This window comes from Nymphalis io, chromosome 23 (genome assembly GCF_905147045.1).
Source record: "Nymphalis io chromosome 23, ilAglIoxx1.1, whole genome shotgun sequence".
NCBI classification, from domain to species: Eukaryota; Metazoa; Arthropoda; class Insecta; order Lepidoptera; family Nymphalidae; genus Nymphalis; species Nymphalis io.
The window spans coordinates 409,444-431,925 of record NC_065910.1 but is presented as its reverse complement, the minus strand read 5'-3'; the positions used below and the strand labels follow the sequence as shown (position 1 = coordinate 431,925).

At 35.3% G+C, this 22,482-nt stretch overlaps 3 protein-coding genes across 6 annotated transcripts in view; 1 reads left to right on the top strand and 2 right to left on the bottom strand.

Moving 5' to 3' along the window:
* Nucleotides 1–11,810, bottom strand: part of LOC126777699 (electron transfer flavoprotein beta subunit lysine methyltransferase-like) — a 37,692-nt gene extending 25,882 nt beyond the window's left edge. The window contains exons 1-2 of one of the 4 annotated variants that reach the window (XM_050500840.1): nucleotides 11,651–11,793; nucleotides 2,062–2,140 (exon numbers count right to left, since the gene is read on the bottom strand). The gene's annotated coding sequence lies outside the window, so the exon portion shown is untranslated. Of the gene's footprint in view, nucleotides 1–2,061; nucleotides 2,141–11,334; nucleotides 11,422–11,644 lie in introns of those variants that run through there. The other 3 variants (XM_050500839.1, XM_050500841.1, XM_050500843.1) reach the window with 3 other exon arrangements.
* An 83-nt stretch (nucleotides 11,811–11,893) lies between these two features.
* LOC126777710 (growth arrest and DNA damage-inducible protein GADD45 alpha) lies at nucleotides 11,894–13,554 on the top strand. Its single transcript, XM_050500863.1, has 3 exons — nucleotides 11,894–12,187; nucleotides 12,590–12,806; nucleotides 12,961–13,554. Exons 1-3 carry the CDS (start codon nucleotides 12,126–12,128, stop codon nucleotides 13,174–13,176), a joined length of 495 nt encoding a protein of 164 aa, XP_050356820.1. The 5' UTR covers nucleotides 11,894–12,125; the 3' UTR covers nucleotides 13,177–13,554.
* A 599-nt stretch (nucleotides 13,555–14,153) lies between these two features.
* On the bottom strand, nucleotides 14,154–16,601 carry LOC126777438 (glucose dehydrogenase [FAD, quinone]-like). Its single transcript, XM_050500447.1, has 4 exons — nucleotides 16,353–16,601; nucleotides 16,053–16,210; nucleotides 15,578–15,692; nucleotides 14,154–15,500 (listed from the first exon to the last, which is right to left on the bottom strand). The coding sequence occupies exons 1-4, from the start codon at nucleotides 16,599–16,601 to the stop codon at nucleotides 14,154–14,156; spliced, it is 1,869 nt and encodes a 622-aa protein (XP_050356404.1).
* Nucleotides 16,602–22,482: the final 5,881 nt, after the last annotated feature.

Genomic DNA, 22,482 nt, shown 5'->3' with positions numbered 1-22,482 from the left:
CGAACTCCAAAACCGATTCGATTGCCTAGCAGACTGCGAGGAAGTGGACACATACAACGACAGGCTTGTGGAAACTGTCCGTACGGCTGGGTCTAAGACCTTCAAGACCAGCCGTACAAAAGGAACCAAAAAGATTTCTGCCTCTACCCTACGGCTTATGGAGGAAAGACGGAGAATTATTCTGACGTCCCCAGCTGATGCTGCCAGCTATCGGCTGATCAACAGACAGATTTCAAAGTCTCTAACTCGCGACACTCGCCAATTTAATACAATGCGCATTAAAGAGGCCATCGAGCGGAATAAAGGCTCTAAAGTGTTCGCCAGAGATCTGTTTGTTGGTCAGAGTCAACTGACAATGCTGAAAACTGAAGATGGCAGAATAGTCACGTCAAGATCTGAGCTGTTGCAAGAGGTTGAGAAGTTCTACGGTCAGCTGTACACGACAGCTCAATCACCTGTCAGTAGTCATGCTGCAGATCCCAGAGCAAGACTAACCCGACACTACACTGAAGATTTTCAGGACGTCAGTCTTTTCGAGATTAGAATGGCTCTCGGACAACTCAAAAACAACAAGGCAGAGCAAGACTAACCCGACACTACACTGAAGATTTTCAGGACGTCAGTCTTTTCGAGATTAGAATGGCTCTCGGACAACTCAAAAACAACAAGGCAGAGCAAGACTAACCCGACACTACACTGAAGATTTTCAGGACGTCAGTCTTTTCGAGATAAGAATGGCTCTCGGTCAACTCAAAAACAACAAGGCACCTGGTGATGATGGTATTACAGCCGAGCTTCTGAAGGCGGGTGGTACACCGATCCTCAGGGCTCTTCAGAGGCTTTTTAACTCCGTCATAGCCAAAGGTCAATCGCCAAAGGCATGGCATAGAAGTGTGGTGGTACTTTTCTTTAAGAAGGGTGATAAAACCCTTCTGAAGAATTACAGGCCCATCTCACTGCTGCGCCATGTTTACAAGTTGTTTTCGAGAGTCATTACGAATCGTCTCGAGCAAAGGCTTGACGACTTCCAGCCACCCGAACAAGCCGGATTCCGGAAAGGCTTTAGCACCATAGACCACATACATACGCTGCGGCAAGTTATACAGAAGACTGAGGAGTATAACCAGTCACTTTGCTTAGCGTTTGTGGACTATGAGAAAGCCTTTGATTCAATCTAAACCTGGGCCGTGCTGAATTCTCTTCAAAGGTGCCAAATTGATTATCGGTATATTAGGGTGTTAAAGTGCTTGTACGAGAACGCCACCATGTCGATCCGACTCCAGGATCAGAACTCAAAACCTATCCAACTGCAGAGAGGTGTAAGATATTGATACGTGATATCTCCGAAACTGTTTACCGCTGCATTGGAAGATGTTTTCAAGCTTCTGGACTGGAACGGACTTGGTATCAATATCAACGGCGAGTACATCACTCATCTTCGATTTGCCGATGACATTGTAATTATGGCTGAGACCTTGGAAGACCTCGGCACTATGCTCGATGACCTCAGCAGGGTTTCCCAACAAGTGGGTCTAAAAATGAACATGGACAAGACGAAAATCATGTCGAACATCCATGTTGCACCCACTCAAGTCAAGGTTGGAAATTCTGCACTCGAAGTTGTAGACAACTATGTCTACCTAGGTCAGACCATCCAACTAGGTATGTCCAACTTCGAGAAAGAGGTAAATCGTCGAATTCAACTCGGCTGGGCAGCGTTCGGGAAGCTACACGATATCTTCTCATCCCAAATACCGCAGTGTCTCAAGTCGAAAGTCTTCGACCAGTGTGTGTTGCCAGTGATGACTTATGGATCAGAGACGTGGTCGCTCACAATGGGCCTCATAAGAAGGCTCAAGGTCACTCAAAGGGCAATGGAAAGGGCTATTCTCGGAGTTTCTCTGCGAGATCTTGCTTGCTTGAATTGGCAGTGGCATATGATAATGAATGCAACAAAAGTGGCTGACATGCTTAAACATGCAAGTAAATAAATGTAAGCGTAATAAAGTAGGCAAATGTTGACGAATTAATTGAATTTGACAAATTCATTTAAACACTTACGAGTAAACGCACTATCAGATGTGCAATCAATAAAAAGTCCCTCCACAAAAACGACTTCCTCGCCAAGATCCTGTCTAAGCTGTGGGGGAATACCAAGAACAAAGGTATTAGGTATTATATCTATGTATATGTAGTTCGGGTATTCACGGGCTATGGCGCAATAATACTTCTATATGTAATATGTTTATTGTATGACGAGATGCTCCCGCGAGTACGATAGATGCAGTTTAGTATAATATCTTATATGAAAATTGTTTGAAATATTTATTAAAATTCATGAAACAAAAGCTGAGATGGCCTGGTGGTTAGAACGCGTGAATCTTAACCGATGATCTTGGGTCCACCAACTTGCATTGGAGCAGCGTGGTCGAACAAGCTCCAAACCTTCTCCTTAAAAAATGGAGAGCAGGCCGTAGCCCAGCAGTGAGACATTCACAGGCTGTTACTTTCATGAAAGAAAATTAAACTATATGCCAATGGTATTTTGCCTTATAGTAATTAAAAAAAGATTTAGTAGAGTACATTATTATTTTTAATCGGTGTCCATGTTTCGTTTTAAGAAACAAACTATACATTTTTTCCAGCTAAATATTCACTTTGATTTGCACATAATTCTAGCATGTTTGAAATTGAATAGAAGGGTTTTGGAGAAATCTGTAATCAGCTTAATATTCTTGAGTTACCAGAAATATTGCGAGGAAGCCAATGTAATACTTCTCGGTACGAAACTCTGCAACGTTAGTGAAACACTTTTCATTTAGTTCAGTTTATTGTTGCCCGGTAACTACATTCAACAGACGATTCGTTTTGTTTACTTAAAGTAGGATTGAAATTCAGAACCTACCATGTTTACTAATTAAAGATCAGAAAGCTACGAAAACAGGTAGTAGGGTAGGGAAACGTACGATACATTCGTAATAAGTTAGTACTCGGGTAAAGATAACTTTTTTTTAAATATATGTCCACGACAAAATGAAGTCGAGGGTAAGATTTGTTACGTAATTATTATATTAAAACTACAACATTATCATCATTTAATTTATAGTTAAATTACATTTTTATAGTTATTAGAATGTTTTTCTGAGAGCCAAGTTCAATATTATGATATATGCCATGATTGTTGACTTTAATGACGAAAAAGTGAGATCGAAATGGGTGCCAAGTTCAATGATCAGTCCTGAAATGTATTTATAACAACATAAAATATAATTTCTTTTTATAACTTTGGTTCTCGTTAACGTTCTCATATAAATATATGTATATTTCGAATTTATTTTTGTTAATTCAAATAATACATACATACGTATTATATTAAATTTACAACGCGAGGGTGATTATGTTTTAGTTTATTAATGTCAGTGTCCAATGCACTAAAGGTATCCGAATATTAATATGGCTTTACAAATTGTCATAATACATATATTTTTTTATCAAAAATATTATTTTCGTAGATCGCTTATCAACGAAAATAAATTAAATATTATATTTAGCTTTTCATTATCTAGTGTACAATGTGCAGTCCAAAAATAAAACATGTTCTAAGAAAAACTAAAAGTTTCGATTACTCACGATATTTACTTACAGCACAAATACGAAGCAAAACCGAAAAAAACGAAAAAACACCGTTGAAGTCTTAAACAAACATGGTTAAGTTATAACGAGGTCATTGTGTCAGTATATATACATATAATACGAAATATATTTTCAATCGATCGTGGGGAAAATGTTTAGCCATTTAAGATCATTTGTAAATGTGACATTGGGGTAGTAAAAACCGTCCAGCTAACTATCCTAAGTTATTAGGATAGTTAGCTGGACTATCCTAATAACTTAGGATAGTTAACTGGACGGTTATTAGTATATTTAAATATTGTTTTAAATAATAAGTTTTTTTTTTTTTAATTTTAGTACCGAGAACCTATCTTTTTATATAATATTTTGTTATGAGTTTACTTTGATCATAAATTCTTTAAATAATCAAAAAAGCGATGTTATTTAACAAATTTCGTCAAACGACACATCGTTTATAAGATATTTGTAAAAACTCGTTATACCAATAACGGCTAAAACTCGAACGACAAGAAATGAAATCCAGTTGAAAGTTTAATCATTGGGACGAATAACGGGTAACGAAGGTAAGAATTTCATGTTGCGTAATATATTTTTTATCTATATCATATAGTAACGAGGCTATCAAACATGTATAAAAAGCAAATACAAAATATTCGATACAGAAATTACGAAACACGAGAGAATTATGGTGCAATATTATCAAGGTATTTTTAGCAAATGTTTTCTGCTGTGTCCGACATATTGATAACTGTTTTAAGATAACATATAAAATCCAGAAATGAAATCCAGCTATATTTAATACTGCAAATCAGTATATACGTTTAATAACAATATCAATGATAATAAAATGTTTTGTTACAAAAAAAAAAGAAATATATTAAAACACTACTAATATACTAATGTGAAATCGACGATGAGGGAAACAATGTATATTGCATGTAGAGGGGTAAATGTTTATGTTTTATCTTTATTTATTTAGACCCATTAGTCAGTCGTGATTCGGGACTCGTGATTCTCTGGGATGGTCCGGCAAATCGAGACGATAGACACCATTCCGTGCAATTGTAATTACACCCTTAAAATTGGAAATAGAATGGAATATTTTTAAGAGTATTAATAAAGGCGTTAATGAAATATTAAAGAACCTAAGTTATTGTAGATCCAGTACGGCAATGATACAGCATAAAGATAATAATAATAACCTGGGATATTTTTCACACACGGCCATCTGATCCCAAATTAAGCTTGTACAAAGCTTGTGCTATGGAATCAGATAAATGATATACTACATATACTACTTGTCTTTTGTAAATACATACTTATATAGATAATTACACCCAGACTCAGGACAAACAGACAAGTTCATGCACAAAAATGTCTGTCCTGGATGGGAATCGAACCCACAACCTTCGGCGTGAAAGGCAAGTATCTACCAACCACGCCAACCGGCTCGTCGAAAAGATGCGCATCAGAGAACCGCATCTTACGCAAGACATCACGGCTTCATCTTAACATAACATTACACGAAACGAAATGCGCCATGTCATTTTAACACATATGATTTTTGTATCAAATGACATTAAAATTTTACGATAGTGATTAAAAAGTCAGCAGACTTTGTAAAGATATGTTATCAATCTAGTGCATACTTATATGTCTATAAAAAGTATATTTTTTTAATTAATTTTATTCTATTTAAAGATAAAGAAGAAATTAAAAAATTGAATATTATAAAATTTTGCAGTTGTGATAAAATAATGATTACGTTAATTGTTTTATGGTTAACATAATATTGGCATATGTAAATCGTCTTTTATCAGATAGTGCGTTGGTGTTACCGTATGGATTATGTAATTATCATCGTTACTCGCATTTCACTGTCAATACTACTAAGCAAATAAGCACGTGCGATTAATAAGCAAGTGTTCCTATTAATACCTATTAAATTTATCGTAAGTGTTTTGTATTAATATTATTTTTTAATCTGGTTTTATATTATTTGTCGAGAAATACTCGACCTTTTCTGGAAGACTTTATGATATACAAAAATCATTAATACAGGTGACGGGTAATAAGATAAATTCCTTGCAAGGTCCACGTGCCTGATACACTGAAATGCTTTTACTGCATTTCCGAACTTTACGTTTACGAATCTGTAATGTGAATTCTTTTTTTGATTGACCCGTCAGTGCATATTTCGTGGGTTTTCTCAAGCGTCTAAGTATGTATATCAGCGGCTTAGAACGCGTAAGACAATGTAGAGCATTACATGTGTATAGAGTATGTGCCAATTTTATTAGTGGTCCTGTGATTTAGCCTGATCGTGAACGATCTTGTAGACATTTGTACATTTCTGTACATACTAGTATGGAAATAATTATTATTTACAAATCGAGCTGTAAAAACGTCAAGTTATTCTAAATTTTCTAAGAGTGTTTGCTGCGGCATTGAGTCTGTGTTACTCCACTGAAGTTTCAAGTATATAATAGAAATCGATAAAAAAATTGGAGTCAATTACCTCGAAGAGGGCTTTAAATTCGCTCATATTATGCATGCATGGCAAACACTACGCATTTTATTTTATTCAAAAGTTATTATTATTTGTAAAACAATTAGTGAGAATGTTTTGTTTACATTGTCATTACTACCTTGTCTTCCGATAAATTTAAAACCTCATGGAGTGTTGTTAGCAATACAATATCACAAATACCATACACATACATGATATGGAACAGTTAATAAACAAGTTTGAACTAGTTCCGACCAGCTCGCTCGTGCGCTGTTCTGCACCGGAACATTTTATCTGTTATCAACGGACTATTAAGAATTTATAATTTGTTGATAAGATAAGAAATATTAAGTGGAGAAAAAACAATTGTTTTGATTTTAGTAGTTATTAATTCAAAATAATATTAATTTTACATATAATATCAATGATAATCTTATGAATGATTAAAATAATTGATGACTTATAAACAATTCGGTTTCAATAGTCTTGTTGCTTTTTTGATTACTATATTATATAAAGCGCTATGCTTCTTTATCTATAATGTATATAAATATAATATTGTCCTCCAGACCCATTTCGACCACGGCGGTCAATATCAAGAGAGATTAGCCAACTACGCAGGAGATATTATAGTGCACAAGTGTGTGCGCAAACACCGGTGCACTTTCTATTCCCTAGCTCTCATAATCCGATGGGACGGCAATCCGACACGATCGGAAAGAGTTCAGGCGCAGGACCAACGGCTTTACTTGCTTTCCGAGGCACGGGAGTGTACACAATTCCAACTTCCAGACTCCAGGCTGCTACTGAGACTTTTCTGACAGAAAATCCCAATAACTTTTTATTGCCCCGACCTGGGAATTGAACCCACGACCTCCGACTCTGTGGCCTTACATCAAGCCACTAGATCAACGAGGCATTATTTATTTATATTACTTAAATTGATGACTTAAATATGTACCTTTATACAAATTAAAATTGAAATACGTTCATGCGAACTATGACCGCGTGGAGTGGTTGTTCTGATTGTCTGGACGAGAAATGTGCCAGCCGCCAACCCTTGTTACCAATGTGGGTAATATTACGGGTGTTTTGTTCTAAATAGTTCCGTCTTAATTAAATATTTCACACAAATTTATTCATTTTTCTCAACATTAACTCCATTTGCACACTGCAAAATATTATTTAATTGCTTTGTTAATAATTAATTATTTATTTTACAATTCATTACAAACAACACACCGTTATTTCCTCTCTATTTTTAACATTTCCTTAACGTATTCGATTTATAAATATATTTACATTTGTCAAACACGTGGAACGTTTCCTGTCAATAGTTTTGATATTTATTTACCTTATTTTAAAATTTTTTTAAAAGCAGCTGTTCGTCGTTGTTTGTAGTTGACCCGCTAACCGTTACGCTGCGACCCACGATTCACAGTCAATAACTTCTCTCAATAAGTAGACTAACGATTTTTAATAAAAATATATTTTTTTTTAGTTCATAAGTATTAGTAACACAAAATAGTCTTCAACTGGTATTAGTTAAGATAATGTTTATTTATTAACTAATATAGCTTAATAACTATATCAAGCTTACTTAAATATATATATATGTATATACCTGGTTGACCGAACTTTTTTTCTCGCTCTAATAATTAATTAGTTTTTTTTGTGGAAATTTATCTTATCTAAATACATAATTTGAGCCACATCGTTAGGGCCCTTTTCGAGATATACAATATATATATATATATATATATATATATATATATATATATATATATATAATGAAATATATACATATTTTTATATACAAAAAATTTTTAGTACAAGATAAGAAAAGGGTCAATATTACTGGTAAATGTATTAATCAATTTTTGGTTGAAAATTTGTTTGTAACAAAAACGCTAAAAAGCTTTTCGTGGAAATGCCTGCATTTGCAAGAATTTCAAAGTGAAAAAGAAAATTTTACAGAGTTCTTTGAACCGATTACGCGGTGAAGGTCAGCGGTCGACCTTGAGGCCGCGGTGGTTTGTGGTCGATAGGATTAGTCACGTACTCACGAGAGGCTTGTAAAACATATATTACATGTGCTAACAGTAATTGTAGTGATTGTTAAGTAGTGCTTTTTATTATAAAAAGATAGGAGGACTGGTAAATGGGCCAGACGATGGTTGGTGGTCAGCAACGCCCATAAACATTGGCGCTAAAGAAATATTTAACCATCCATCAACGTCCCACCAACCTCAAGGACTAAGGTGTTTCGTTCCTTGTATCTCAATATCTGCGGACTTGCACAAATCCAAAAAATTGAATTTGTTTGAAAAAATGATTTCATTAATATGCGGAAAAAGATATTTCAAAATTTTAATTTATAAAATTCTTTGGCATAAAATACAAAGATAAGGATTTCGTTTTATATTGTACAAGTCTACTTTGATAGTATAAATTCTTTTGATATTGATTAATATAATACAATAAATGGCTAATACGACAGAATTTTTGCATGATGTTTCCTAAACTCTTTTATCGAACAATAAAGCTTATTCTATTTTGCATTTCGCCTCACGCTAAGCGAAAAGAAGAACGTGAGATAACTTGACACGTTAAATCAAATTCTTCCACATATTTACGTAATGCCTTATATTGTTAACGTGACAGTAGGCCAGCTTTGTGATATCCCATATTAAAGTATGCATATAAAAATATTTCGACGAATAAATTATCGATGTCAAAGGACATGGTTATTAACTATTTCTCTTAAACCAAAACACCCGATGGCTAGTATCGAATTATGAATGTTTTTATGAGTAAAAACGATCATTTCACAGTAACAGTGGTTACCTTGATTCACGGCGCTGATATAATGATTACAGGAATTACTAAGATATAAACAATAATCCATAGTCAGAATTGTCATCATTTTTTTTTCGTACAAAAGAAGTACAATACATTGAAGGCATTTAAAAATTGCTTAAATGTTTATATCAAACTAACTGTTTTGATCGATGACACTCTTCCTGGGAAAATCCTGTCTTATAAATCCATTCATCGTTTATATGACTTTTAGTAAGAAGAAAATTGTTATCCGTCATATTAGCGATGTTTGTGTGTTAAATCATGAAACGTTACATTTATTTTATTTCAGTTTATATATAAAAAGAGTAAAATAAGTAGTTAATTAAATTAGCGGTAAAATTTAATACGATTACGACGAACGTCTATGATTGGTAAATATTACCAATCATAATCGGGAAGAATGAAAAAAAAATAACGCAAAATAATAATATGGGCACACCCTCTCTCTACTCATTCCAGCGAGGAAATTCAAACAGTCCTGAGTCATTCGATTACTACGGGATGTCTCCATCGTGTGATGAATGAATGATGAATTACTACGTTTTCTAGGGGGTAATGTCCAAAACACACAAATGATTCATTAGCAGATTCTAGTTGTTTTTATTTTCAGAAGTTTTCAGTAGCAGCACGGAACCTGACACTGTTGGAACCTGAAGGCTGGCAGTGTTGGAACTTGGAGGTTGCTTGTGTTGGCCATACTTTGAAATGTCCGCAACACTACAGTTAATTTTATCTGCTTTCCTACATCTGGTCAGTTAATTTTATCTGCTTCCTACATTGGGTAAATATCACAAATTTGGTAAATATCACAAATATGTAAATAAGTGAGTAATCACCGAAAATGAAACGCCGAATGCATGCCTCATAAAATATTTCAAGTATTTTATTTATATAATAGCTATATAATATATAACATGGTGTCATATGTATGATATGAATCGAGAAATTCCATCGACAAAGAATGCAATGACTAAGCAATTAACCGATATGATAATATTGTTATTGTTTGGTTTCCGTTCGTTGACCCTTACTTATTAGTGACAACCATTGATATTATAGTAGTATGCAACCACGTGGTGGTCTCAAAGAGTGTTAAGTGGTAACACGCGCCGTCTATTGCACTACAGAATTAGATTAATAAGGTTGATGGATAAATAAGTTGTTTTGTTTTACTAAAGTCGATAGAACTTAGCCGAAGAAAAAAAGTCGTACGAAAATGTGTATTCACCAACACGAATAGAGCAGCGTTCTAGAATTAGCTTCAAGCCTTAAAACAAGAGGAGGATAACCCAACTATGGCACATTTACAGACTGCCTTTTTATGTTATTAAAAAGGTGTTAGTTATTTAAGGATTTGTTGGAGCAATTTGATTTTTTAATATATATTTTTTTAATCCCATACATAAGAAAGATGTAGCAATATTCTTGTCCCTGACTTGACTCTCAATAACATCAAATTAATACTTAATTGGGTTTTGTATTGCGTTTATCTTTATTTATACAAATGTTGTTGAAACTTCCCACATAACCATAATGTTTAAATGGTTTTGAATTTGTTATACTTATATTTTGATCAGAAACAAGCTTTATCGAAATGTAAAAATCAGCAAGAATTCACCTCAACCTAAATGTTTACTGACGAAATACCAAATATTTTTATTGGTAATAAACCAAACAACTTTATTTCATTGCCTTCACGGTAAAATGTTGTTGGAATATTTTACACGTAAATTATTTTAACCTTAATTATTAAGACAATTATATTGAATATTAAAACGTAACCAAAACGTTAGTCATAATCATTAATTAAATGTTGTCTATAATTACATTGTGAACCTGGAGAGCTCGTAATGTTGAACGCGCTTATCTCGAGAACTATTAGTATTATTAAAAAATAGTTTATAATTATGAAATAAATTACTTGTAATTATTAAATTGTCTATTTAGATTAAAGGGCTAGAATTAAAAAGATAAAAGTAAAAGTTTTCTAGCTTTTTTTATGTTTAATTCCAATAAATGTCAACCTGTAAATGTTTTAGTCGCTTAGACTCTTTTAGCTTTATCATCTTCATTTTTAATTAATTCATTTAAAAGCCAAACAAGCTATGAAAGTATACAACGGGCATACATTCTTATTTAACGCGGGTGAAACCGCGCAGCAAAACTCGTATAATATAATATGCGTACAAAATACACGTGTTTCTTTCTTTCTTCTTGATATGTCATATGAATTGTATAAATAATGTATAATCACAATGTTTACAATGATTACAATTAAATATTTAGATAAATATTATTATGTAATATGTCATAATAGTAAAGTAACTTACTAGTAGTACGGCAAAGCATTGAAATCGAAATCGTGTTGCATATCAAAGTGAATTGATAAAAACTTAATTGCAGTATCCGCCTAAATACCCCAGTTTGGTAACAAAAAACCAACGACCCTTTCCCTAACAAAACAGAAGTGGGAAAACCATTCACCCAGCGTAGACGGATAAAACGCACGCGTCACGCACACATGCAAACGATAAGATAACCTTAACATTAACGGAACCAATGGTCGAGTTAAATTGCCCCTGCAACGCCTATCCTATTAAAAAAGGAGAGGGGAAGGGTAGGTCAAAGATTAAAACTGACATTCACCTAACACGTTGTGATCCACAGAAGGATGCTCACTACCAAAAGGGTCCACACACATCCCGATATCACTGTAAATATTAAAACTACAGCACAACACAAGTGTAAAATATCCAACACATTGAATCGCGACAAGTTTATTTCGTGGAATCTCTTTCAACACTAAAGTACGCTTCACGCACACATTGAAGCATTGACGCATGCGTCGGCCACGTTATAAAAGAGCGTTCTACGTCACAGATACCACATTCAGTTACAAGCCGCGAAAGTAACGCCACGCCAGTTGAATTCTTGAAGTTGTGAAATTGTTGTGACATACTTTCGAGAGGATTGCCCTGTGATAACATAATAAGTGCTGATAATAGTGAAAGTAAGAAGTAGTTTTGCGTAGTTGTGTGAAGTTCAAGTGAAAATTCGAAGCTACGGGTTACAGTTCCCGAAAATTTGTGAAGATTTGAAAAGTATACATTTAACAAGCAAAATGTACGACGAGTCCGTGGTCTCTGTAAAAACCGAGACATTCAGTGCAGCTGCGGCTAAAAGGTAGATTCCGTTTTAAAGTTTCGAAATACGTTATTGCACAATTTAAACTATTTAATGTGCAAACCCAATCAGTGAAAATTTAATAGCTCACATTTAAATACAAACTGGTAATAAAAACATTAATATTATCAATTACGTTAACGATGTAAAATAAATTGTTTAAAAATATCCAACAAGCAAATCCAAATTTGTAACTTCAGAGAAACTTGCCTTCCAAGAAATCAAACAAACTAATAAGAACTCGCAATTCGCAAGATTAATTACAATTAGAGCGCTGCGAATTTTCACGACATTTTATATAATTTGGATTTTTGCATAGTCTAACATTTTCAATGAGATGCGTATTCGATTTTTAATGAAACCTATTAGCAATATTAATTTTTTTTTCATTCTTTTTTACAGTTCAATTAGTCAGTGTATCAGAACTGTTCTAAGACGAGCTTGCGTGGAGAAGAGACTGACCATCGGTCTCTTGCCAGCCATACAGTATCTATCGAAAAATACAAATGGAGCGCTGTTTTGCCTGACAACAGAGGCGCCACCTGGAGACAGCGCTACACACATGCAAGAAGTCCTGTTGCAGGCTTTCTGCGACGAGAACGACATCTATGTCATAAAGGTAACATTTCAATCATACGAATGCTTGTTGTGGATAGTGAGGGTGACGATATTAACAAAATGCTAGTCATAATTACGAATTAGTTAAACTTACTTATTTCGAGGATTTCCTTCTTAAATTTAGAAGTAACTAATAAATGTTTTCTTATTTACAGGTTGATTCAGAAAACAAGTTGAAGAGATTGCTCGGCTTTTGCAAAACTCCTATGGATTTCAGTTGCATTCTCATTCACTACCCATACGCTGACCCATTTAGCGACAGCCAAGAAATTGACCTTTCAATCCTATCTGAAGCTGAGAAGGATTTGATTGACCACTGCGACACCAACTGGGGCACTCAGATGCCGGTCATCAAACTGCCCGAGAAGTGAACATATTCTTTGAAAATCATTGAGAATCGTTGAATTATTTGATCAGTAATGTCAAATTGCGTTGATTCTGCGTATAGCGCCATCTAGTGTTGTACTTCGTCCTGTGGACTTGTAGCAATATGTTGTATAAACTTGTTTCTATAATTACAATTAACACTAGACTACTTTTTAAGATGAGACATAAGGATAGGAGTTTATATGTACAGCGGTTGTTGTATTGGAGTTCGCCATGAAATGGCTTGTGTTTTATACTTGTATATGAATAAGTGATATGAAAATGTAGAAGAAAAGAAATGAATAATATCTGATACTATGTATTGTTAACGTATTTCTACTTTGTTACTTAAAATGAACCAAATAATAAAGATGTACTTATTATATATTGTTTTATTTATAACGCGTTTACTTATACATATATTTAATATATAATATTTAATAAAACAGACTGACATACAACTAGCTTCAACCGAGGGGTTTAGAAACATTGATACCCTTATATAACGTAGGTGAGCATTAGAGGAGTTTTAAAGATTCGACCTGAGGAGTTGAATAAAGGATGAAAGATCGCTATAGAGTAGTCAGATAGATTTAGCATTTTGCTCCTGGGTATACATATTAAAGTTAATTTATATGTATAAATAAATAAAAATCTAATTTTTTTTTGTGATTTGCAAGTAACCAAAAATAGAACAATCTTTTTTTTATTTTAGACCACCACTGCTACCTAATAATTTAGTTCAGATGGCAGATGTTATTTTCGTCACAAACTGAATTGCACGCTGGGTATTACCGCGGGTTTCGTCCACCCATTAAATCTTTAAAGATTTCAATAACATATAGTTTCTAAGAAACAATGATTGGCAACAAGATTAAATTTCATTTATTTATGCAAATTGAATATTTTTACAACAATACCGACATGAATTAAATTTTTCCTTTGTTAAATTGATCTTATTAACAAACAATTTTATAAGTAATCAATGAGATTCGACACAATAAGCCTCACTATTATTTTGCCAGTACTTAATAACGAAATCCACGCCCCTCTCTCCTATCATAATAGTAGGAGCATTCGTATTTCCTCGAATAACAAACGGCATCATAGAAGCATCAATAACTCTCAATCCACAAACACCGTACACCCTTAATTGACTATCCAATACAGCCTTTTTATCCCGCTTAGGACCCATCTTGCAAGACCCCGCGTAATGATATGTAGTCACCGTGTACGCTCTCGCCATGCAAGTAAAGTAATCGTCGGTACCCCAGACGTGATCTCTACAAGCCGGTAATGGCTCCCGAACAAAATGTGCACCGTTCGATCTAAATGCTTTTGTATTTTCTAAGGATAGGATAAATTTCATAGCTTTTAATAATGGGACAATATCACTTTCATCACTTAAATAATTTGGATATAGCAGCGGAGCACTGCGTGGATTAGATTCGTTCAACAATAGCACACCTCTACTTTTAGGCACTAAGTTCATGATCCTTACTAAAAGAGAATCGTAAAATGGCGTTGGAAAAATTGGAAGTTGCTCGGCCGTTAATATATCGTCAATATATTCTTCCAAATCAGGCACATGACCAAATTGGTACTGTATGTCCGGAGCGATTAAATCTTCACTAGTTTTTATAAACCCTATTGAACTTACCGGCCCGTTACTAGATAAAGGACCGCGTTTAATTTTCATTTCAGCGTAATCTTGAACTGCTTGTAATATTTCTTTTTCGCTGACCATTGTTGCTGTTTTGTTAGACAAAGTTAGCGTCACGCCGCTAAAAGATACATGATCGTGTAGGTTTTCTCCTACCGCCAAATCTTGTATAACAGGTATTTTTAATTTTTCTAAATGATTTCTTGGCCCAATACCAGAAAGCATTAACAATTTTGGTGAATTAATAGTTCCAGCGCTAACGATAATTTCTTTTTTGGCATAGGCAGTTAGTTTTTTTTCGTTCTGGATATAAATTATCCCATATGCCTTTTTATTTTCATCAAAAAGTATCTGAATGGCTTCGGAATTTGTTTTGACTGTAAGATTTTTTCTTTTATATCTGATAGGTTGTATAAAAGCTGTATTTGTAGAAACTCTTTCGCCTAAATATACAAATGCCTGTGCCTGTGAAGCACCCTCTTGTTGTTCTCCATTAAAGTCAGTCAAAGAAAGTCCTTTTTCAATGGCTGCTTCAGTCACCATTATGGAAGGTTTGTCTACATAAGAATAACTAGATATAAATTGCTCCCCTGTGACTCCATGATAGCGTCTATCTAAAGCCTCAATATCTTCGTTTCTTTCCGATTTTTTGAAGAATCGTAGTACCTGTCGTTTACGATAAAATAAATATACAAATTTGTTTTATTAACTTTTACAATAAATGTCGTATTATCATTACTTACATCTTTGTAGCTCCACCCTTCGTTACCAAGTGCGGCCCAACCATCATAATCAGCTCTATTCCCTCTAATGTATGCCAGTGAGTTGACTGAGCTTGAACCTCCCATCACTTTCCCTCTATAAAGATAATTCAGCTTTAAAGCTTATTTATGTGTATATAATAATTTAAAATCAGTATCAGAATTTAACTTAAAATAACGATTATATATTCATACTCATGATTTTGAACGTCAGTTTCAATAATAATGAGTGGAGTAATCTACAATAAATATTTTTTTATGTTGGCAAGTGTCAAATACCAATAAAACTCAACTATGAATCATATTAACCTGTATGTGTATATAAGATTTTTCTTTTTTTTTGAAACACAGTTTACTGATGAGCTTGACTACTTGCCAAGAGGCGATTTTTTTCTGTTTTGAATAGATATATAATATACTATTTACCGTGATATATATATGATATCATCAACCGTACCTTGACCACGAACATCTTCCTCCAGAACTAGCGAGACAGCTATGTCCATTTGGCTCAGTTGGGTAAGACAAGACAATGTTAGACCCAAGAATGGCAGTTGATAGACCTGGGGCAAAAGTTATGTCAGATTGTTCTGGTCCTTCTTCTAAAAGAAGCACCTGCAGAAATTCAATTGGAAGATGAGAACGATGACGTATATATAACAACAAATCAAGCACCCAGCAATGTTCGCAAAGTTGCTTACTATACATGTGTTTATTATTAGAGCAAGTGTTTTCTTATCCCGTATTGTTAACTCACCTTCCAGTTAGGGTTTTTAGATAACCTATTAGCAACCACACAACCCGCGGCGCCGGCTCCGACCACAATGAAGTCGTACTCATTCTTTTCGTCAACTGGTTCCTTATGGTTCGTCTCTAATCTCTTGTATCGAGAACCGCCATACAACTGAACTAATAAGTTTAAATAAAAAAATCCGAAGGAAGAGCAGGCTGTAACAGGTGTGTTGGTTGGACAAACTTCAGTTAGATTTACAGGTTGCCAAATCATTTCGAACCCTGAAAAGAGTAGTCTAATGTCAACCCAAAACTTATAATTGAAACATGACAGAAAACAATTTACAATTTGCTCTTCATAATGCCTGAGATACCATATTGGTTAATATGGCAAACATTCTGGGTGAGGATAGCGCTGAAGAAAGCGAAAGATTTTATGTTAACATTTTTGACGTCGACGTTTATAATATGAAATACATAATATGAATTCCGTAAAACTAATTTGAGTCTATATATATTTAAGGTTAAAAATTATTTCAATAAAACAGTAAAAACGTATGTTAAAACCACGACATATTTAAATAGTTCCCATTTCGTATCTTCTTTAAGGTAGTCGTTAGTCCATCGATTTTGTTTTCGGTTTTAATTTTGCCTAACAGAAAACTTCAATCAGACTTCTTATAGTAATATGTGGTTTGTCGCTCTGTTTCATGGACATCATTATCAATTAGGAATTAAATAGAAAGTACTAAAATAATTTAAAAAAAATATTTACCTTTGAACTCTTTGGTTGTTACGTTAAAATACTTTTCCCAATACTCAATAAAATATTTTCTGTTTAAATACAACTTTTCAGCTTTGTAAATAATTGTATTGTGATAGCATATCAAAAACTGGAATGGTGTTATTTAAAACCATTAGTTACTTTAATATATTTATTTTTATTATCAGTTTTATATAGCATAATGTTTTTTATAGTTGTTGTCGTTGTGAACAAGAAAAAATTGTAAAAATTATTAAAAAAAATTGAGTATAAATGTTTTTTTTAGGACTGCAGATAATCTAAAGTTCGATATGACTATAAGCGACCTTTCAAGCCCTGAAACCAGGGCTTTTTTTTATAAAATAATAAGGCGGCGGGGAAAATGGGCAACCTGGTGGTAAATTGTCACCATCGCCCATTATATTGGCGCTGTAAAAAATATTAACCATTCCTTACATCGTCAACGTCTACCCAACCTTTGGAATTTTTTTGTTGTGCCTATGGCTTGCATTCCGGAAAACTAATATTTAAGGTTAGATGTGTTTAATTATTTCAACAAAATATATATATCGTATCTTCTTTAAAGTTTTAACATCACTTTTAAGTTGTATAAATTGCATTATGACAGCTTATCAAAAACTGGAATAGTATTAAAGATCAAAAATTGCTTTAATATATTCATTTATATTATCATTTCTATACATAATGTTTAATTCATATATGTTATCGCAGTGAATAATTAACATTAAATTGAATTAGGTGAGAGTTATTAAAAAATACTAATTTTATTGTTATTGTAAAAAAAAATTCTTTAATTAGGAAGATGTAAATTTAAAAAAAATATTTTTTGTACTAAAATAATCTTTACACGATTATAATAACATGTGTGAAAAAATTATGATTATATCATGTAAACTTTTTTTTTTTTTTTTATATATTCTCCGGGAGGGCAAATGACTCTACTCCACCTGTTGGTAAGTGGTAGTAGAGTCCAAACGCGACGACGGCCAGTACAGACGGGAAAAACGTTCTGCACTAGCCGCCTTCGCCTTGCCGGCCCGCAAGATGCCTCTTCACGCCTCGTTTGAAGGAACCCGGGTTGTAAGAGGAGGGGAACACGTGAGCTGGTAAGGAATTCCATTTTTTGGAAGTGCGACAAAGAAAGGAGTTGCCAAATTTCTTTGTTCGCGATGGAATTGATGTCACAGTTAGGCGGTGACATCGAGAACCAGCTCGCGTGGACTTAAGAAGGAAGGGGGAAGCAGGAATTAGAGAGAATAATTCCTCAGAGCACTCGCCGTGATACAGTCGATAGAAAGCGCTCAGTGCTGCTATCTCACGACGCAATTGTAAAGGTTCAAGGGTGTTTGTGACCTTTACGTCGCCAATAATGCGTACGGCACGTCGCTGCAACCGGTCCAAGGCCTCAAGTAGGTACTTAGCGGAGCCATCCCAAAGGTGCGAGCAATATTCCACGCAAGACCGTACCTGTGTTTTGTACAGCAGGCACAGTTGTTGTGGCGTGAAAAAGCGCCGCACCTTGTTCAGAACTCCGAGTTTCCGTGAAGCTGTTTTTATAACAGCCTCGATGTAATCCCTTGGACTAAGGTCGCAGCGAACGTCAATCCCCAGCATGGCGATTTTGCTTTGCATCACCAGCGGAGTACCACAGAGGGAGGGAAGAGGGGAAAATGTTGACTTTTTCGCCGTGAGAGCGCATACCTGTGTTTTCTTGGCATTAAACTCAACAAGATTATCAGAGCCCCATTTGGCGATGAGCTCTAACGTCCTATCGAGTTCAATGACAAGATTCTTCCGCCTCTCCTCAATTTCCACTCGCCCAGCCACTGCGCGTCCGTGGTATCCACCATGCACTGTACTATCGTCTGCATAGCAATGTATGTTCCCAAGAGAGAGCATATCACTGATATGCAAAAGAAAGAGTGTGGGAGATAGCACAGATCCCTGGGGGACCCCAGCATTCACTACATAGAATTGTGAAGCGCAACCATCAACTAAAACACGAAGGCTACGCTTGTGTAGGAAGCTGGCAATCCAGGTGCATAGCTGAGCAGGCAGACCATATGCCGGCAGCTTGGAGAGAAGACTTCTGTGCCAGACCCTGTCGAAAGCCTTGGAGATATCGAGGCTGACAACCAACGATTCTCCATGCTTGTCGATAGCTTCACCCCAGAGGTGCGTTACGTTCGTACGCTAGAAGATCACCTGTGGACCGTTTTGGTCGAAACCCGTATTGACGATCATTAATTAAAGAGTGATCTTCTAGGTAATGGATCAGTTGGTTGTTTAAAATCCGTTCCATCACCTTACAAAGTACTGAGGTGATAGCTATTGGCCGATAATTTGCCGGGTCAGACCGATCCCCTTTTTTGGGAACCGCTTGCACATTAGCTCTTCTCCAAGCCTCCGGCACACTTCCCGAAGAGAGAGAAAGTTGGAACAGGCGCGTTAACAGAGGAGACAGCTCCGCTGCGCACTTCTTCAGCACTATGGCTGGTATTCCATCGGGACCGCTAGCTTTCCGTACATCAAGTGATTGCAGCTCCGCACGCACATCACGTTGCCTAATTTTAATGTCAGGCATCGTTTGGCCACATGCAGGTATTGTAGGTGGCAGTGCACTACAATCATCGATGACGGAATTGTCGGCAAAGAGTTTAGCCAGGAGATCAGCTTGCTCTTGCGGACTGTGAGCTAGCGATCCGTCCGGATTTCTGAGCGGTGGCAGCGAAGGTTGGCAGAAATTGTTTTGCACAGACTTGGTCAGACGCCAGAAGCTACGGGAGCCCCTAGGATGCGAAACAAGGTCATGACCAATCTGTACAATGCGCTGTGCATCCGCTCTCGTGTATGCCTTTCTACAGGACTTGGAATTTTTATTATAGTTTGCTTTCAGTGAGTCAATGTTAGATGCCCCGCTAATGCAGCCGTTGATCCACTTGCGATATGCCGCCTGCTTAGCTGATACAGCATCGGCACATTCACGAGTGAATTCATTTTTTTATAAGCAAATCATTTTGGGCGCTCTCGTATAATTCTTGCTCCGTCCGAGTTTCGACTGTGACGTCACATCGCCGGTTCGTTATTGCGGGCGACTCTTTTGCGATACGCGCGTTGATAATTTTGTATTTATTTTATCATTCTTTGTGATTTGACGCCCCACATATGTTCTTTTACTTATAATAATATTAGAACGATTAATAATGTATTATTTTATGCTAAAATAAGAACAGTATTTTCACGTAGACTAACAAATAATCCACCGAAAGTCGATCGTATGATTGCGGATTCTTTCACAATTCACTCGAAATATATTAGTGAGCTTATTATTATTGTTTATTTTAATATTTTGTTAATGCAGTTAATCATAACTGTGATCGGCAATAAGTCCGTATTTTTCATGTAGATACTAGTACTTTCCGCTTTCGGTAGAAGATAATATCGATGTAGAATATGGTATACATTTCTTACGTTTTAATTTTACGTACACAGTTCGGGGTGCGATAGTTACGATATAGAGCCACGGCATATTATTTTAAATTTTCCTCTCATGAAAGTGCAAACATACTATGTCATTGGTAGCGCTCATAGCGATGTGAGGAGCCTACTTTTAATGAAATAATCTGTTACTGGAAGAAATCTTTCCAAAGGTGTCCAAAGACACCTGCAATACCGGAGTGTTTGCAGGTGCATCGTCAGCATTTAAAGAATGAGTAGGCTTAGGCTTTTCTTGAAGGTTTCTATGTCATAACGGTTGCGGAAAAGTCGCCGGGTAATATGGTTCCACAGAAATGGCAGGAAATACTTTAAAAATAGCGTAGTAGTGGATTTCCGGACATCGAGATGGTATGGATGGAATTTAGAATATAGACGCGGTGTCCGGTAGTGAAATTCAGCGTATAGGATTAATCTAAGCAGTTCCTCAGAGCGTTATCCGTAAAAGATGCGATAAAAGATGCAGAGTGATAATGACATGACATCTCTCCCAGAGATGAGAGCAGTACTCCATGTGGGGCTGATTTTTAGCCTTTTCGAATTAGGCGAGGTGTTGACGTAAAGTACTAGTAAACTTACCTTGTTGAGCACATAAAGCTTTAAGAGGCTAATTTGGCTTCTCCTTCCAATAGACCAAAGAACCTAACGTCCTGATACTGGATTTGGTAGCGAGGCGGTATTCTCAAAATGAGGGGATGGTCATTTCAGAAGTCATCGCGCTAACTTGTGTTGTTGTAACTTGTATTGGGGTTGAGTTGTACCAAGTTTGGTTGGCCCCAATCTCAGGCTTTGGTTACTAAAAACTTGTTATTTCAGGCACAAGTTTATACTCATCGACGTGTTCCCGACAAATATTATCGCGGCCGGTATATAAGGCGTCTACAGTGCTGTCATCTGCCAACATTGAACGATGCTAATTTGCATGTCATTAAAATACAGAAGAAGCAGAGTAGCAGCTTTACGTTTAATTATATACTGTAACATGGCGATTCAAAAGTCTCCTTATAAGCCTATTTAAATGACATTTGTATCATATGTACTATATTAGACTAAGTATTTGACTTTCAAAGAAACCTAATATTGGAAAAATCAATTTCAATGGATCGCAGTCATTAATGATTTTATCAACTTATATCTTTGCCGATACAGCGTTGTTCACAAATCATCTTCAACATTAACAATCAACCTAAGATTAACATTGTAATGCATTTTTCGTCGAGACAAACTCTTATGACAACACTATCGGTAAACGTATCAAGGCTGTATTACGAAAATTCTGAAATTCTGAATTATGTTTATATTAAACGAATACCTATAACTAGCCTGTAAAAATTAAATGTTTGATCCTCAAACTAAAAACTTGTAAATACGACAAATTTCACTACTAAGGTCCACATATTAAAATTCTCATCACGAAAATATCTACTTGTTTTTGTTGATAATATATATAGAAAAAGTATTTTTCCTGAGTTCTATTTGTTAAATTAGTATGCTATGGTACTGTACGATAAACATATGAAAGTTTTGTTTATACTAACCAAGAAATATAAATAAAATCAAGAATAACTCGAAAATTTAGGCGAAATTGTGTGAGCGACGTTGGGCGATGTGTGTGAAAAGAATTTAAGAACTCGTAAATTTAAAAATTCATAAAAAATTCATTTTTGTAGATATCGTAATAAAATTTCGCCAGTACTTTTTATATTTTAAATATGATTTATTTAGTTTAGTTTTCATAAAAAATAAGCTCATCTTCCTAATTACTTACAGTTTCTTTCGTAGTTATAATATTAGCACAGGTAAATATGTAAGATATATTAAGTATGTACAGATGGCCCAGTGGTAAGAACGCGTGAATCTTAACCGATGATCGTGG